This window comes from Botryllus schlosseri, chromosome 2 (genome assembly GCF_051294905.1).
Source record: "Botryllus schlosseri isolate E-star chromosome 2, Bs_hap1, whole genome shotgun sequence".
In the NCBI taxonomy this organism is placed as follows: Eukaryota; Metazoa; Chordata; class Ascidiacea; order Stolidobranchia; family Styelidae; genus Botryllus; species Botryllus schlosseri.
Genome location: NC_137237.1, coordinates 30,120,393 through 30,139,915, shown reverse-complemented (window position 1 = coordinate 30,139,915; position 19,523 = coordinate 30,120,393). Strand labels below are relative to the sequence as shown.

Genomic DNA, 19,523 nt, shown 5'->3' with positions numbered 1-19,523 from the left:
GGCGTGTGGTATGAATGATGACAGTCTGACAACCATTCAAGTCGGCGGCTCCGATAAGGTATATCTCAGTTGGTGCAATGGTGACTTGACATAAGTATGGCTCAATGTTTTTCTAACTTTCTCCGATGGCGTACCAGTAATTTGTTATTTATTACACTCAGAGGTGGTCAAAGTAGTCGAAAAAGCTACTCAAATAGAAGTAGAAGTAGCGACGAAAAAATCTACTCAAGTACGAATAGAAGTACTTCTTCAATTGGCAACCTAAAACTACTTGAAGTAGAAGTAGAATTGATTGACTTTAAATCTACTCGAGTAAGTAAGCAGTTGAGAAAACTATCGTAATTCGTTCGCATGGACTGTCAAAAGCTGCAAATGGAGCTATACGGAGGGTGTAGTGAGCTTGATTCATATTGATGCATCCCAGGAGGCATCAATTTGTGACAGAATAAGCAGTCGTCCACATCATGGGATGTTAATGATAGCATTGATATGGAAATGCAATACTAATTCGTTGTTTACTCGAGCACCCGATTTTAGAGAATATCATGGCATGGCACACCGCCCCCATATTATAGTTCAGTCGAAGAGCAATACGGAGAAGTTGTGTCGGATACGGCTTTAACACTTTGCGCGATTAGTATACCTTAATTAAAAATATGGCAGATCATAAAAATGCCATATCGTGTATAGCTGCATTTTCGGAAAATAGAAGGCATTTACAATTGCTTTTATACTTCAATATGTATGTTTTCCAGACAATAGATCTGAAACCATAATTAGAACTCGACGTATAATACTCGCAATTGAAAGAAAAATACAAATAGGCCTGCTACTTCTAAAAAGCGGAAAATATATTTTATGTCTTTTGTCCAAACAGTTTCAATGGTGGTCTGCTAAAACAGGTCTAACGTCTAAAAAAAGTCGAAGTCCACTTATCCAGATTAGGACACGTCATGGGCTGCTAGGTATAATAGGTTATTACTAGATTGCGAAACGATGGTTTCAAACGTTCTGGGGGGGGGGGGGCATAGTTACTGTGATGAAATACTTAGTATTGGTGACAATGCGGTGTGAACGGAACCACACAACCCGGTATCTAAATTATACTCAGCGATACTTTCGTTAAGACATATTTGTCTCTCCATATCTACGGTGCGCGAAGCGCAACGAAAATTCTGGGTATTACATGACTTTTATGAAAATTAAATGTTGGTACTACGTGAAAACAGCCCCGAAATTCCTTAGGCTATCTTTCTTATCGGTGGACTAAACTACTTCTACTTGACAAAATGAAAATAGCGCTAAGTAAGTAAGTACCAGAAGTAAGTACTTACCAGAAGTAGAGGAAAACTACTTGGGTACTTCAAAAAAGTAAAAGTAGGCTACTTCGTTACTGACCACCTCTGATTACACTACGGACCACCCAGCTCCTGAATGACCTATTGTTATTCATATGTACTGGTAAATATTAGTTGTGTCGTTGTTAGAGCACCAGAATACGACTGCTTCTTCCGCTTATGCTTGTCTATCCGAGATAAAACATTACGCACAGCAACTCGGAGATCATGTCCAGGCTCATAACACGCCAATGGCCATCAACGCCTAGAACGCTTGCGCACACTCCCATGTGGAGGCGACAATCACAATTCGCCTGTTCTGGATGTTTCGAATCAATACGGTTTAACAAGATTTACTTTATGGCCGGCCTTTGACAGGGTTTTCAAATTTTCAAATAAATCAGAAGCTTTGCCTAAATTCTCCTCCGTATTCGATTGCGATTCAGGTATGGGGGATTATCCATTCATTTCGACAAGGTTAAGATTTATCCTGCCTTTTCTATATTGATGAAATAGTCTGTTAGACCTTATGTTAGTGGTCGGGAACCTATGGCTCCCGAGCCATATATGGCTCTTTTGGGCTTACGATATGGCTCATTGCCAAATTTCAATTTTTTTCTAAATCTATCAATATTGCAGCAACTTGTTAGTAAATTTTCATCACAGCCAAAATAATTATTCTCGTCGCAGTAGAAACATGCCTTTGAGAGGTCAAGACAGTGGCGTATATTCAGGGTTAGGTGTTCGGACCGCCTTGTCAAAATCCTCAAATTCAAGTTGATGTCGTGCCGGCGACCATTATCACTGCCAAATTCGATTTACCCGACTCGAAATCTTGGATTGCACGATATGATTATTGATCAAAGAGAATAGCGGACATGGCGACGCCTGTATGACAATGCAGTTTATAAATGCACATTGTCGTCCTGATGTACGGCGAGAAATGAACTGGCGTGGAAGTGTCGTTAATAATCACAAATTCAAATTACAAACAGCGCCATAGTTATCCACGTTCTTGATTGGTAAGTAGCTTTTTCGTACCACCGTTAAAATGTAGACGTGTAGTGCAACGTTATGTTGCCGCGAATACTTTGAGAATTGAGAAGTCGCTCAATATTTATATTTTTGGAATCAGTGCGACTATTACATTCGAGTGAAATCCCTTATTATAAATTCTAAGCGATGATAATTCTTACGATGAATTGCGCTATCACAAATGATACGCTATCACAGACGTGACGCGAACAATAAATTAGCAAATTGCGTGATTTTTGGAGCAAAAATTCTCTAATTGAAGTCATTCATCAACATCGATAAAATGTACCAATGATCATTGAAGGTTTCGCAACTTTCGTTCACTCATCCTGACGACTGGTGAGACACTATCTCCACGATCTCGTTTAACTGAGGCGATGTAATTAAAATGTGTGACTTGCAAAAGAAAAATGTCAATCAAGTTTCGCGTGCTCAAATAATGCAACCAGCATGATTGGTACCAGTTTTTACAGGGAAATATGGCGGACACGGCGAATCACATGTACCGAGTTCCTAATCCTAACCCTGCGAACATGACGTCCCGAATTTTCAATTGTGACGTAACAATTGATTGACATGTATAGCTCTTTGAGAGTTGAAATGGAACATACAGCGGCAATATGGCTTTTCGGACGAAAAAGGTCCCCGACCCCGGGTTATGTGTTGCTTGCTTTTTCTTTGTTGTGATCCATGTGACGCAATAATACCAAATTGGAACTGCTGCACAGCTGAAGTAATTCCTAGGTTTTGTATTTGTAATGGACAGCAGCACAGCAAATTGTAAATACGAAATAACTACATTGATATACGATAAAAATGCAATAAATCAATAAAAACCTGTCAAACTCTTCGCGCAACACTTACAAAACGCTCCCGTGTATCGAGTGCAGGGGTTTCCAAGCTCTTCATGGTCGCGAGTCGCGACCCCAAATTATTATTAGTATATTCAAACATAAGTTGAGTGACACATATCAAAACAATGTTTAGTTTTGCGTCACGACTATACATCAGATGTGCGGACGGAAATATAGGGATGATTATATATTTAAATAAATTAAATCAACATACTGTCTTTTTCCATTCGGTATGAATTCCCGCAATCTGTTGCGTGGCTAAAGAGAAGTGAGGTGGCGAATAGCGACCTTTGCCTACAAATATTTGACCTGGGCAGTGCATGGCCATCGTGATAATAATAGGTCATGTCATTGTTTAAAATATTTGCTCCAACCCTTTCAATTTACGTGTTGACTATCTTCGCGATATTTCCACTCCAACTTCCAATGTCCCAATGAATACTGTTTTATTGTCGTATATAGCTTACGTTAGCGATTTGGGTGGCCCATTCAATATTCATTTTGCATTTTACTAACGATTACGAACTTGTAGTACTGGCGACTTCTCAGCTCCGAACCATAGGAAATATAATACTTCGAAAACCCAATTACACATGCTAGAATTCCACGAAATCCACTAGCATAGAAATCTTGGAAATGTTGAATTTTCAAGAAACAAAAACGTTATTGAAAGTGATTGAGAAGTCACAGATCATTGGTCACCGACATGAAATAACCTGCTGACGTAATTTACATTCATGTCTATTCTCGGACGTCATTGATTCATAGTATGGCTGAAACTATATTTCGCTGGTGCGACACGAAAAAAGAAAAAGAAATATAATATACGAAGTCCTCAAATGGCGGTACTCACTAGTTCGTAGTTTGCAAGTTACTATATAAGCGAGTGGCGCAGTTGGTTAAACACTGTAGTCACGACATCGACGGTTGATGGTTCGAGTCTCGGCTCTGCCATATTTCTATGTGTCGGAGGTTTATCTGGGCTCCTCATCGCCGATCCCGCTGTAATACAGCGCATTGAAAAGCCCAGACGAAGAGAGAGCCGAACTCGTGAAAGGAGGCAGCAAATGAGCCGAAAAAAAGACTCAAGTTCATGAAGACATGCCATTATGCGATTATGAAATTTACTGTGTGGGCGCAAATAACCACGATGTTGCAAGCGCCAATTATAAGCGTTAATAAAACAACAAACAACTATATATATCTTTTGATACATCAATCTTCATAAATACAGCCAGTCCTCATTCAGTTATTAAAAATAGTTGTTTCGCCATCCGAACCTGGCTGTAAAATTGAAGAAAACTATTTTGGATCTCCAAATTGTAGTACGTAATTGCGATTTCAATCCTCGCTTTTATGTACCCAACATGTAGCCGATTGGATATACTTTTTCCAGCAAGGATTTTTCGCTCTTATGTTGAAACACATTCAAAATCGAATATTGATGGGAGATATTCATACACTATTATAATTGTGACGTGCGAAACAGCCCGATTCGCATTACATTATTGATGAAACTGTGTTTTTGTATAGGCCGAAATACACTTATTTACAATGGCAATGCGCAAGTAGGCCTACTCGAGTGTGCCTATTTTTCGATAAATACGGAATGGTTCCACTATTCTAACAAATTTGACAAACACTAGTCTAGAAATGAATGCTATTGGTAATTTTATTTTTTATTCTCAGATCTACACAGGGAATTCTGACAAGGAGACGAAAGTCTACAATCGCTTTCCAACGGTACTGTCATGTCGATACATTCGGATTTATCCTCTGTCGTGGAACAATCACATATCTATGAGGCTTGAATTCGTGCATGGGCACTGCTTTGACAGGAACCCGTGGTAATCTGCAAACCGATAGTGCATTTCGGTAATAAAGAAAAGTGCACCGATATAGTGTATTCTCTTATGGAACCGTAGGGCTTTTAGGTGGATAGCGACATGATTACAGTGTTAAGTGTTGTCTTTCAATGCACTTTGAGACAGTCCGTGAGAGTTGATAGTATTATTATATTATTAATAATAATTATAATATTATAAATAGATGAATAAAAAGAAGTGGTGAATATTACTGCCAACGGCCTGGTGCGCCACGTGTAAGGTATGTAGTGAGTAACTGAATCATTTCAAATATCAATCAGGATTATTATATAGGTCTACATAAATAATAAATTACTCGGAGCAATAAATGACAGCAATCCACGAATTCCATGACCCCCGTAAGAAGTTAAGAACTGTGCACATAGACCACACATAGATAAGCGGATTTATTATTTTAAAATCCAAATTCCATCCCAGATTTGACGTTAAAATATAATCCAAAATTTCCATCGCATCATGTTCACTGCCCACATCCAATTCCAAACATGGTAGTGTCTGGCGTCTATATACTGGTATTCGACCATCGAATAAAAATGGAAAATGATAAAATATTCCAGGCTCCAATCCAAACCAGATTTACAACGTGGTAAATCTCACTCCGACCAATCCGATCAAAGTCTTCAAATCTCCGTGTTATTCCAAATCAGGGATATCTAAATATCCCAGTTCCAAATTCATATCCATGTCCACATAGTTCACTTCAGATTTCCCGGAACAAATTAGCCTACTCTATAATAGATATCTCGTGATAGATATCTCGTGATTTGCTTTTTAATAAAAGGATAATATCTTGAAAGAATTACTGCAATAAGGATTCTGCAAGCGAGCGAGTGCGAACATTCGGTCTACATCGCACTCTGTATGCGTATGCGCTACTTGATAATTCGGAAGCTTACCTTTTTATCTCTCGCTGCATCATCGTGACAGTTGTAAAATAAATATAGCACAAAACCAAAATGAACTTCGTATGGTTTCGAATTATACTGATTTCTGAGGATTTTGCGTGGTTTATTACGTTATTCTGATGGTGAATAATAAAATGATTCAGTTCAGTTACTTATACAATCTACAATTCTACATGCTTGGTCTAGTTTTCCACGCTGTGGCAGATTCATGTCAGTTTTATGGTGATGAGTGGCATCTACATTCGTGGCGTAAATTTGTCGCGTCGAGGCACAAGTCAATCCACATTTCTGAAAGACCGGGTCAATATACAGGTCAAGTCATGTGAAAAAGTTGACTCGAGTCTGACTCGAGGTAAGTCATTACTCGATTCCTCCTAATACCGGGTTATGGTGTTTGGAACATGTCATTACATCTTTGAATCGCCAAGTCATATCGAGTGTTTGCACATTTTACTCGAGTCAAGTCGAGTCACATGATTTTTCAAGGTGGCGGGAGACAAGTCGAGTCTAATTTTCGACGTACGAGGCATGGCCAAAATAGTATGACCGCCGATTATACCGATAACTTACATATAAAAAATCGCCATTTTCATATTTTGCTGGGTGCGTAAAGATAGTTTCATGTCGCATATTAATGCTGCACATTAAATTTGGCTTAATTTCAATCCGTAAAAGACAAGTTATTGAAATAGAAAATCTTTTTTTTCGGATTTGACTGGGTACCCCATGAAATTGTTATGTTTCCTAAAAAACGGTGCATAAAAAAATGGGCTCGATTCAAACCCGTGGAAGCGAAGTTATTGGAGTAAAAAAATTTGCGTCTTGATCAATTCGGGAAACTCCGATATGAACAATGGTTTTCCACTACACGAGCGTCGATATATCCAACTGTATATCCACATGATTGGAACAATCACATTTCCGTGCTTAGGGTTGGGTGGGGTTGAAAATAAATCGCGTTTTAGAGCACACCAGCTTCAAACATGTTTGATTATAATTATTGATTCAAACAAAAACAATCAGTGTTGATTATAAAACCTCGCAATTTTGCCATTCTGGACTAATCATTTGAAGCATGATCGATACGCTCACTTGGACTATAGCAAGTAGAAATAGCGGGAGTATGCGATATGGATCCCCGACGCAGTCGCCACTTCAGCAGCTCCATTACGTAGGTTTTATCGGTTTATCCGGAACCACTGGGTAAAATTCTTGTTGATGATGACATGAATTCATTGATTGTTTTTGACGTACAGTAAGCATATAATGACAGATGAACTAACGCCGGCTGAGCTTGTTTCGTTTTCGTTTTTAGAGGTATGGTCAGGTTAAATCACATTTTCGACGTAATTACTACAACGAAATGGGACTGAAACGGAGGCGGCGTCGATTAAGTCCAACATGAAAAATTCTGTGCCATAAATTCCGCAAATAGTTTAGAAACCTAGAAGAGCGACGTCGATACCACAGATATGTGTATGTAGCTGTAGATGAAATACAACGTTACATTTTGTAAAATGCTTCACTCTGCAGTTCGCATACGGTGGCTTTCAAATAATGACAGAAATTTTTTCACGTTCTCATCATCAATTAAAGACCACGTGATATTTAAAGCGCAGTGCCCCTTTAATGTTACCGAATCTTTTCCATGACACACTGGGTCGGTCCGCAGAAAAGTTTTCCGGTAGTTTGGCTCTTGTTACTCAGACCAGGGAAACGCAGTGATTTGCGATCCAAGTGCAAGGAATTATCCTCAACGCATTTCTGATGCACCGGCGATCTCAGATCAATTAACATAATTATCATAATGACACATTTCAAATATACAACATTTTTAATTTTGAGAATCCGGTCATGACGCAAGATGACCTGTTTATAGATAGCATTAAAAGAATGAACGAAAGTCAGTTTTTGTTTATTGTGATTCCGTCCGCGTTGCGTTGATGGCGGACGCCTTTGAGTCATTTTACTAAGTTCAAATATTTCGTAAATACAAGTGTAGCATAAATTTCGACTATTCTATATCGTGCACGAAACTGCGCGTGCGCATGCACAGCAATAAAACAAATATAATAAATTCAGATGTACTTTTCGTATAAAAGTGGCCGTGGCTGAAAAATAAAAAAACTAAAGTTTAGACAAGGGCCCTGTTGTATTTGTGTGTGTGTGTGTTTGTTGGTTGTGATATTTATGGTGTTTGTCGACTACTATGGTCAATTGGTCATTTACACCAGGTCATTTTGTTTCATTTTTATTTCTTAGCTGCCGCCGGCACGGTCCACTTCTAGGCTCTTAAAAGACACCGCTTACACGGATGATATCGCGATGAGGAGCCGTGTGTGTGTGTGTGTGTGTGTGTGTGTGTGTGTGTGTGTGTTTTAATGCAATTTCATTTTAATCAAAATGTAATTGATGTGTCTCGAGCTCGCCTCGGCCACTACATTGGCATTAACCCTTTTTGATCCACCAACCACCAGCGAAGAATGAACACCACGAAAGAGAAAGCCAAGAAGTGTTAAAAAGAAAGAAGGCTGCAATCATTAAGGACAGCAATAATGCTGTTTTGTCGGGCGTTAATAGCCTACTGTATTACCTAGTTACCAGCAGGCCAAGGTAGATGTAAGATTCGTCTTCTATATCGCATTGCAGCCTACATTGCGCGTCTTTAGCGTTGATTACAATTATAAATATGATTACGATCAGACATGGGGTGATTACTTCGTGAATGTAATCGATTGCGATTACGATTACTTCTGAATGACGCGATTACGATTACGATTACGATTACAGCAAAATCAGGAAGTAGTCGATTACGATTACGATTACATTGGAAAAGTAATCACGATTACTCACGATTACATTTACTTTGCATTTTAGGAGTTGTATTGGAAGACAATATATGAATTGCACTGAAAATGCCAAATGAGAAAACAACTTTCTTTAAAAATGATGCGACATTTGCTTGTTACATCATAAAGTACCCGTGCCCATTTTATAGAGGACGATTTATCGCACCCAATGATTTGCATTCTCGCCAGGACCACATCTGCCGCACCCCAAATTTCCTAATAGGGTGGGGAGCGAGGTCGAAGGGGACTCAAAAGTATTTCGTAAACCAACACAAATTATAGACTATTTTCGAGAGATTTCATGAACTTGAAAATTGTCTACGAGCATCGCGATTTATATGTCTCTAGATAGCTTGATTTCGAAATACATGTCTCCTCCTCAAGAAAAAAAGCATGCATAATTTATGGTAACCGGCATTTAGGTGCCAGTCAATACCGCGCCACGAGACACCAAAAGCCATATGCAGTTTCGGCCAACATGCGAATCCACGAATAAGTGTGCTACTAATGAAAGACATTGGCCAAAACTTGGGGTATGTGTCCATTGTCAATAACCGCGCTGGGTTGGCGTGACTAATAGCCCGGTCCTTCCAATCTGAGCCCACAATGCAAATGCTACCCTGGCACCCACAGAGCATTAAGGACATGGCAATTTGTGTGTGCGTCTCACGCAAGTATTTTTTTTAGTCTGCTACGTTTAGGCCACAACAATATCTTTTCATAATATAACAGACCGGAGGTCACGAATTAACAACATACCCTAAAGTAATTATTACAAGATACCAGTTGTTATAATTATGAAATACGTGCCCCCAGCTCTTCAGGTAAATCTGACCATCGGGGGGCTGAGCGAGGATTAAAAATGAATAGTAATATAATGCAATTACCAATATTATTGACGAAATTAAATCTTCTACATGAAAATTTACTACCCTATGGGGGCCCAAAACAAACGTTTAGAGTGAGGGACGATTTTCTGTTTTTGTCATGATTCTAGCTACGAGCCACGCAAACATTGTGTATAAGCCGATGGCGGCAGGTTCAAATGTTGAGTAAAGAATTGTGAAATAACGATTGGCGCCCGTTTCAAGTAGAATCATATGAGAATAAGAGAAAGTGAACATAAAATTCTGCCTTCAACTTAATACAGATAATGTAATGCAAGCGGCCATTACGAGGAACGGCTCGGTTATGATATCTATCAGTAGCTGTTGATTTTTAATGTTTCGTCGTGGAAACCGTAATGTTTTATTTGACGAGTAGCCTACAAAATTTCAAACCTTTGTCCGGTGTACGTTCGTACTACATAGGCCTACTGCTCGCCAAGCAGCAACGGTCAAACTGCGTTTAACTAAGCATAACCAAACATCAATGCAAAAGTTACTATTTTAAACTAGGCAGAGTGGTGATTAATTATCCTGCTGCGAGGTAGTGGCGTCTGGAATATATTGATAACCTTGCACGGTGAGTGTTCTTACAATCACACTAATGTACATCGAATATCTATTCAATATATGTGGATAGCTGGATGCTTCTTACGCAATGACGAGCAAAGCTAGTAGGCCACTTCTGACGTAATAATGAGCAGCGGCATTTGAAAATCAGACGTTTGTGCTATCACTAACAGGTATAATACCTCTTCCTTGTTCACGAATGTTCAGTTTATGTTATAGTCCTGTACAATAAAAAGTAATCGTTCTTTCACAAAGAAATCGATTAAATATGGGAAGTAGTGGATTACGATTACGATTACTTCGGAGTTTTCTCGAATGTAATCGATTGCGATTACGATTACTTGAAAATGCTGTAATCGTCGTAATCGATTACGATTACTAATCGCGATTACCCCATGTCTGATTACGATATAATATTAATATAGTTTCAAACACCTGTACTGTACTGTACTGTACTCAGTGACGTTCTTGTGTGCAATCAGGCCTTAGGATATTGTTGACTGACGTAATTCCCAACTAACCAACCAGTGACTGGATGTGAATCTTTGACTTTTTAACAAGGTAACGCGTGCTGGTCAGGGATAGAATCTCCTAAATATCCTGGGAAGACATTCGTAACTGACCTATCACAAATGTGATGTTATTTCGGGTATATCGTAGAAGGTTAAGATACATGTGCGCGTGCAGATAACTTATACATTCACAATTTATCCTTTGTATATATAATGATATTAGCATATACACGTTTTTAGACTGATGTACATCTGAGTCATCCTTTCTTTTAGGAACTTCTTCCCGCGACGAGTTACCGCTGCAAAATCTATATAAGAAAGAGCGATAACATTTCAACTCGCATTGAATTGATGGCTCAGTGACAAGATGAATCTGAAAACCCTATTTTTCGTAACTGTGATGTGCGCATTTGCAAGAGCCAATGAGAGCGGAATTGAAGATGTGCTCGCGACATTGACGCAGGAGGTGATCAATAAAAGTGAGTGTTATGAAACTGATGCGCTTTAGTCAGATCTTCACATAAACTATGAAGTTTTTATCTCATATGTGGGGCTTCTGTTTTACCCATTTATTTAAATTACATCTGTTAACACTATTTGTGGTATGGTGACTGCTTTATTCAGGCGGTCACATAATTCACCAGTCCCAGATGTTAAACAGTAAAATTCCAACATTACTCAAATATTCGCATTGTTGGCTTGGATTACATAATTGAAAATGTCATCATATTGTCATTATACACATTGCGCGTGACATGTAAGACCGGATATGAGGTCATGGGAAAGTTAAAGGATTACCATCATCATCATCATATTCATTTTTTTTATTCATTTATTTGTGTTTGTACAATTATCGACTGATCCTCCACACATTTCTCTTTTTGCAAAGGTTTGCAAAGTCTCATCGCAAAGTTCGAACGTGAGTACTACCATTTCGCAATGCAAACTTCTGCGAATAAGCTGATCGTTTATTCCAGTGTGCTACATGGGGATGAAGTCGGGACTGATTCCCAATTCTGCCGTGACAGCGTCGACATTTTGGGGTAGCGCGCATGAGTCGTACAGAGCACGTCTGGACAATAAGATTTCCGAAGGAAGTAGGGGCCAATGGTCTTCAAAAAAAAGTAAATATATACCCACCTGTCATTTAGTGCATTTGGTATTTTATGTATTTGCATTTACCACACAGCCTTCCTTTATAAACCTAAGAAACGAGGAGAAGTAAGCTGAAATTGAAGTAGCTATCATATCGTTCGGTGACGAGTAGTCCATAATAACCCTACCAATATGTCTACACGAAGCATATAAACGGCACACTACTCAGTATTCCCATTTGTATAACACCAAAGAGTTAAGTCGCTAAGGAGCATGCCCCTGGTATGATACTCACGTAAGTGGAAATATAAGACCTACCGAATGTTTTCACCCGCGACGCCTATTAAATCGATCACGATCATCCACGTAAAATTACAAGTGATTCTAGATACCTCTGGTACTGTAGACTTATATCACATCTACTCTCAGATAATTTTCCCTAAGATATATTTGTGTAAACGTTGTTACCAAGAAGTTACTGAAAACCTACTCTTTCGCCCTTAACAGACGAAGTCGGCCAATGGATAGATGTTGACTTCGGGACCGTGAAAGACGTGGCCGGAGTGATCACGCAAGGACGTCCACAGCGTTACGGTCAGTGGGTCCGAAAATACAAGGTGTCGTGCGGTACCGACCGGAAAACGCTTCAGTTTGTGAAAGAAGGCGCTTCTGACAAGGTAAGTATTATCCATTTCAAATTTACATGAAAGGAATAAAGCTTATCTATGCGAAAAGCTTCTTAACCGTCTTCATTTAATTTGCTCGAGTATAGGCCTAATGATTCCTAATCAAATGCTACATTCAGAAAGCTGTAACAAATATAGCTGAAACATCCACGAATTTATTTACTTTGTGCTGCACAAATACATTTCACCAGAAGATTCGAAATATCTCCAGAGAAATAATCGATGTTCAGCATGCAATGTCGTCTGGGGCGTTGTATTGCTATATGGCAGGCGTTCTCGACCCGCGGCCCGCAGACGTTCATTTTGTGGCCCGCGTCATCTTTCATAACGAACGCAATTACTACTGGCACGGTATTGTTACACATTAATTTAGTTTCTCAGCTTTCTTATCGCACCGTCTTTGTTCCGTTACGATGACTCATTCTTTGATGCGTTCTGGTTTCTTGATATATGCTCGAGTTAGATTGTTATTGCTTTGAGTCGGTATTCGGCTGGACTCTGGAGAATCCCGCTTCGTAGTACACCCTTAAAGAGTGTTTCACTCACCGCGAATGGTTTGAACAGAAACAAGAAAAGGAACGGAGAATTACACGGCGAAAACTGGGTCTGCAACTCTGCGTGGAACAACTAATTTGCTTTCTCAGATACCAATGGCAAACCGATGTGTCATATTTGTCGAAGAAGAGTTGTCGTAACGAAGTGTAGAATATTATAATGATACCACGACAGTTTCTTCTGGAGTTATACATATCGCCCGATCTTAGAAAATGTTGCTAGCTAATAGCTAGATGTCAAGCCCGACAATCCATATTTCGAGGCATTGTTAAAATTGCCGACGACGTTACAGACGAATCGTTCAAAATTGCTAGGAATATCGTTAAACCCTAGAAATCTCCTAGAGAAGTTGTGATTTCAATAAAACTACAGCATCTACAAACCATCATTGCTTTAGAATGCATAAAAATGTACTAAATGCTCGTATACGACTGGTAAATAGGCTACAGTAGCCTAAATTTAATAGTAGCCCACAAATACATGGTAATAATGTTTTGCGGCCTGCAGAGTCTTTTGCTGTTAAAATGCGACCCGTTATACAAGGGAAGTTGAGATCCCCTGCTATATCGATAACGGTGTCAGTCATTCTAAATTCTAAAAAAGATTGCTATAACGTCGACGCATTTTTGCTGATGCGAAAGAGGTTTACAAATGTACTTGAATGAATATGCGGATATTCATGTATTTTCTTTACTAATCCGAGATTATGGATGGGATTTGTAAGGCTTATCTGCTCCCGAGCTAGCAAACACATACTAATGGCGTGTACGAGATTTTCGAGTTTACTCAAATGAATATGCAGATATATGTATGTGTTTTTCACCAAGGTTAGGTGAGTTTATCGAGGCTTGTCGAATGCAAAACATGCCAAGTCGATATAACTCGTGAGTCGTGATATGATATCACTATTAAAAACTACGTTTATGGAAAGTCCCAGGGCTATATTGAGACTTGATTTGATGACATATGTCATTGATATTATAATACGACAGCTAATTGCCAGAGCTCACACATTTTCGGACGAGATTCAATTATTCGATATTCCCTAGGAAGCAGGGCTTTGAAGCTGGCGTTAATTTTAATCTGCTTCAGCTCCAGAGGTCTCTTCTAACATGAATTAGCTCCGGCTCCAGCTCCGGAGCTAATTGACACCCCCGCTGCTCCGGCTTCAGCTCCGGCTCCGGCTCGGTAATTGATATCGAATGGTTCTATCAGTAATCAATAACGACCGTTGCAGCTATGAACACACAGGGACTGTATGGGTAATGGGTATGCAAAGTCCTGTCCATAGTCGCATCAGAACTCACATTCAGTGTTGCCACTCGACGTTCGTGGAAAACACTAGATTTGCCAATTGAATAACGCTATATCGACAAAAAATACACTGGTTTTGAAATTCAGGCCAAAACGATTGAGTAAATCATGAACAATACAGAAAATGAACTGATTAACAACAATAGCATAATGAGAATACTCAGCAAATACCAAAATCATCACGCTTTCTGCAATCTTCCGACATCTGACATTATTGCCAGGGATTTTAATTCCCCATTACAAATTTTGCTTCAGCTCAAAAGTAAAAAGGCGTGAGGGATATGAAAGTCGTTGGAACATCATACACTGTAATTTTTCGGGTTTGCCACGGTCAAAGTCTCAAAGTAAGCTATCTACATAGGAACCCTGTAATGAATTGAAACACAGTATAGCCTAATCACTGTAGGTAAGAATGCCCCTGCAAATTTAGACTTCGTCTTTATGACGCAACGTCATTTTTCAAATAATGTGGCCCCAAAATTTTACATTCTTGCAAAGCATTCGACCAAGGATATATAACTGAGTGTATATCGCCGGGCTATAGCTTACATAGGCTACACCAACTATTCAATTTTGGGTCCAGTCAATTGGGGCAAAGTAGCCTATCCTATTCGCTTCGACTGATTAATAGAGTTTCGACTTCTGGGACTTGGAACCAGGTCTCAGGCTAGGATAAAAACTGCGGCAAGCATGACGGCTGGCCGCGTCTATTTCAGTCTTTGTCATATAAACTTCATCCGTATTACGATCAGGTTTATACACTGCCAGTCCTGGATTATTCCGGATATTAAGCAGTCTGCTTGACTACTATACTGATAGAAATGAGCGAAAAGCAAGGCATTGTCCGTTTATCTTAGCGCTGGCGGCCACAAATCAAAATTCCATATAACCGGTATTATCCGAAAGCTATTGTTGTACTGATTACGAATATACAATTTGTATATGGTTCCGGGCTCTGGAAACCCTCTAAAAACGACCTCAAATATGAAAATTCCCTTTATTTTAGACGATTGCAAATCTCCTTAACAGTGCGCGATTGACTCCTCGAGCCAATTGTGTCGCCAGATAAATTGTATATTCGTAATCAGTATAACAATAGCTTTCGAGTAATACCGGTTATATTGAATTTTGAGATGTGGCCGCCAGCGCTAAGATTACCCATTGCCCTATTCACCTATTGGGTTGGTGCTCGTGCCAAATGAGCAAGTGCAAACGAATATTAATTGCTGTCTCTTCAAGTTTAAATTATATGAAGCAGATGAAAATAACATCCTCGTATAAAAATAATTTTTTGAGGCAAAAAACACTAGATTTGCCGGATTCCGAGAAAAAAATACACTAGGTCAAGTCAAATACACTAGATCTAGAGTAAAAACACTAGGAGTGGCACCACTGCTCACATTACTCTACGACAAGCGCAACTGCAGCAAGCGCAACTTGAGCGAATGTCGCGATCTCATCAGCAGAAATTGGCTTTCTACCAAATACCCAATGGGTTGAAATTAGATAATGATGCGCTAGTTACCAGTCCGCCCACTTTCGATCCAGTTTACTGGAATACTGAAGGATTTCCTTCAAAAGAACCGAATAAATTCAGAATTAGTGTCACTGATTAGTGCCACTCTCACCTACAATATGGAATCGTAGTATGCGGAAGTGCATGCACAACATTTTTGTGCAGAATTTGAACCCTGCAAAACCGTGCGATACGGCTGATCTGTACCTTTACGTACCAAACTATCGCCTTACTACCGTAAGCACCGAATTTTGCAAGTTGACAAACTATATCGCTTCGAAGTATCAAAAGTCATTCACAAATATTTTTCCAATAGTTTGCCTCCTGTGTTTGATGACTTTTTCATGCCTGCTAAAAATGTCCACTCCCACTACACGAGATCCTCGTCTAAAGGAAATATCTACTTACCCCCACCCAATAGCAACCTAACTAAGAGATCTATCGACTACTCGGGACCTATCATCTGGAATGCATTACTACCGCATATCCGTGAATTGCCTTATAATAGATTCAAAAAAGCCCTACTTGATCACCTCTTGTCGTTACACTAACGCTGTTGCCCTACCTCGCCCAGACATTGCTTCATTGATCATTTGCTACCATCGTTTCATTTTTCTTCTATTGTATTTTTTTAACTACTGTCATCTTTTTTACAGCCAGACTGTTTAAAGTCAAGTGTACCTGTTTGATGCTGGTGTGATCAGACTAGATGACCTTCACGGTCTTATCGATCATTCCTATCTAATACCGAATACTGTGCAAGCATATTTTCTGTACCACCATCACTGCCGTGTGTTATGTATTTTGGTTGAATGACTCTCTCTCTATATATATATATGGTGTTGCCTCAACATTTGACAGCTGACGCCGTGCTTTACACGATGCAGTAGCGAATTACTAACCGCTAACAAGTGACATTGCGTGACAATTCAGGAATACGACTGTTTCAAGCAGACACGGATAAATGCACAAAACAGATGATTACATACTGGAAAGCTCGCATCCAATCACTAATCCCATTCTCATATTCAACACAATGGGGTTCGGACGTCGAATTGACTAGCTCGCATCGCGAAAATTTTTCGCGGACCATAATGGCGCTCTGGGCTGCTTTCGTTCGTTTCTCTATTTACGTTCGCAAATCCTTACAGCATTACACGAGCATGCGCCCAGGCATACACAATAACAGACTTCATTAGAATTTTATTTTGAGCCCCGGATCCGTTGAAAATACACGGCTCCTTTGCTCCGGTTCCAGCTCCAAATCTCCGCTAGGAATTATCATCAGATAACGCACAAGCCTGACATTGGAAAACCTTCGAAATCCAGGTTGGTTAAAAAATCTGGGCGAAACTTGGGACACATATACATATTGCAAGAGCGAAGGTATAAGCGTTGGGGCAAAGTGAAAGACTGATAAATGAAAGTGGGCCGCGCTACGAGTCAACAACAACAACAACTGATATACAACATAACAAAGAGCTGGGCATAACGATTCGGGTAGTTGAATTCAAATCGATCATCAACCTTGGTGATTCAGTAAGAGCCAATGCTTTCGAGAACCAAATTATACGTACCTTGATATGTTATGTACGAAAATGATCGTTCCGATGCATCCTTACCACTGCTGGAACCTTAATAATATCCAATTATCATACAAAGACTTGGGGTGCTAACGTTGTGATTTCTCGGTTATTTACAAATCTCGACTTTATTCGCAGATTTACACGGGGAACTCAGACATGGACACTAAAGTCTACAACCGCTTTCCGAAAGTCCTTTCCTGTCGATTCATTCGGATTTATCCACAAGAATGGAACAGGCACATGTCAATGAGAATGGAATTTGTTCACGGCTTCTGCTTTGATATAAATCCTTGGTGATCTATACCTGCCATGATAAATACAAGCATACTTCAACCTTTGAGTTTCATATAGTTTCACGTAGTACAAGCCGGTATTGAGCATAGCAGAGATCAGACCGTTCAATATTTTCAGACCAAAATCCTATTACTTATTAAAACTTCAAAGTCAAGTCCAAACAAGTATTCATTTCGTATCACGCTCTATAGTTCAAATCCACCTTTAATGAAGTAATTTGAAGTTTCATGTCGACATCGAAATGTGGTTTGGTGAAAATTACAAATCAATTACAAATCCGACCGAAATCATTAGGTCTGGTACTTACTCAAGTAGATCTGATTTTTGCTACTTCTACTTCTACTTCATAATATTTTGTGATCTACTTACTTACTTTTCGCTATTTTCAGTTTGTCAAGTAGAAGTAGTTCAATCTTCCAATCAGGAAGATAGCCTGAGGAATTTCGGGGCTGTTTTTACGGAGTACCAACATTTAATTTCCATAAAAGTTGAGTACGCTTCGCGCGCAGTGGATACGGCGTTACCAGTATGAATTCACGAAAGTATCGATGAATATAATTTAGGTAGCGGGTTGGCGTGATTCCGTTCACACAGGGATATCTAGAACTAGATATCTAGATATCCCTGAGTTCACACCACATTGTCGCCCTTCGCCCATATGAAATAATTCATCGCAGTATATATGGCTCATCATAACGTTGGAAACTGATGTTTCGCAATCTAGCGAGATAGCGCAGTGGTATAATCCACGGCTGCAACACCAATGGGTGCGGTTCGAGTCCGACCGAGGTCGACTTCCGAATTCCGATACCTAAGTGTTGGAGGTTTACCTAGGCTCCTCCTCGTCGCGTCATCCGCATCAGCGGTGTCTTACAAAAGCCTAAAGGTGGGCCGTGCTATGAGCCGGCAGTTACGGAAAATAAGAAGAATATCGGCCTGGTGTAAATGATCATAGTAGTCGACAAACACCATGAATACCCCAAAAACAAACAATCTTGTCATATCGTAATCTAGAATGTCCATGGCGCTTCCTAACTTCAAAAAGTGGACTCTGACATTTTATGTTAGTTTTAGAGCTGTTTCAGCATACCACCGATGAAACTTTCTGGACTAAAGGCATGAAAAACGTTTTCCACTTTTAGAACTAGTATTTATGTTTCATTTTCAATTCCTAGTATCATATACTTTGAGTTATAATTAATATCAGTTCTTTTGTCTGGATAACATGCATGTTGAAGTATAAAAGCAAATGTAGTAATGCCTTTAATTTCAGGAAATAAAGCTACACAATATGGCATTTTTACGGTCCACCATATTTTTTATTAACGTTTGCTAATCGCGCCAAGTGTTTACACCGTATATCCTATACAACTTCTCCGTATTGCTCTTCGACTAAACTACGTACCTTATAATATGGGGGATGGCGCTATACCATGCTATTTTCTAAAACATGCTGTTCGAGAAAACAGAATAAGTATCGCATTTCCATATCAATCCTATAATTTTCATCCCACGATGTGGACGAATGCTTATGCTATCGAAAATTGGATACCTGCTGGTATGCATCAATGTGAATCAAGCTCGTCACCTTTCGCATAGCTCAATTTGTACCTGTATACAATACATGTGAACAAATTAGGATCGT

At 39.5% G+C, this 19,523-nt stretch overlaps 2 protein-coding genes across 3 annotated transcripts in view; one reads left to right on the top strand and one right to left on the bottom strand.

The window, feature by feature from the left end:
* The window catches only part of LOC145457641 (cytoplasmic dynein 1 light intermediate chain 2-like), a 163,004-nt gene that overhangs the window by 98,396 nt on the left and 45,085 nt on the right, over nt 1-19,523 (bottom strand). The gene's annotated exons all lie outside the window — the stretch shown is intronic.
* The window catches only part of LOC145457654 (lactadherin-like), a 49,935-nt gene that overhangs the window by 2,440 nt on the left and 27,972 nt on the right, over nt 1-19,523 (top strand). Inside the window, exons 1-4 of one of the 2 annotated variants that reach the window (XM_080335886.1) lie at nt 10,972-11,311; nt 11,722-11,751; nt 11,810-11,956; nt 12,435-12,604. In XM_080335886.1, coding sequence (XP_080192012.1) covers nt 11,200-11,311; nt 11,722-11,751; nt 11,810-11,956; nt 12,435-12,604 — 459 coding nt within the window. In that variant the 5' untranslated portion in view covers nt 10,972-11,199. Of the gene's footprint in view, nt 1-10,971; nt 11,312-11,721; nt 11,752-11,809; nt 11,957-12,434; nt 12,605-19,523 lie in introns of those variants that run through there. The other variant, XM_080335877.1, reaches the window with a different exon arrangement.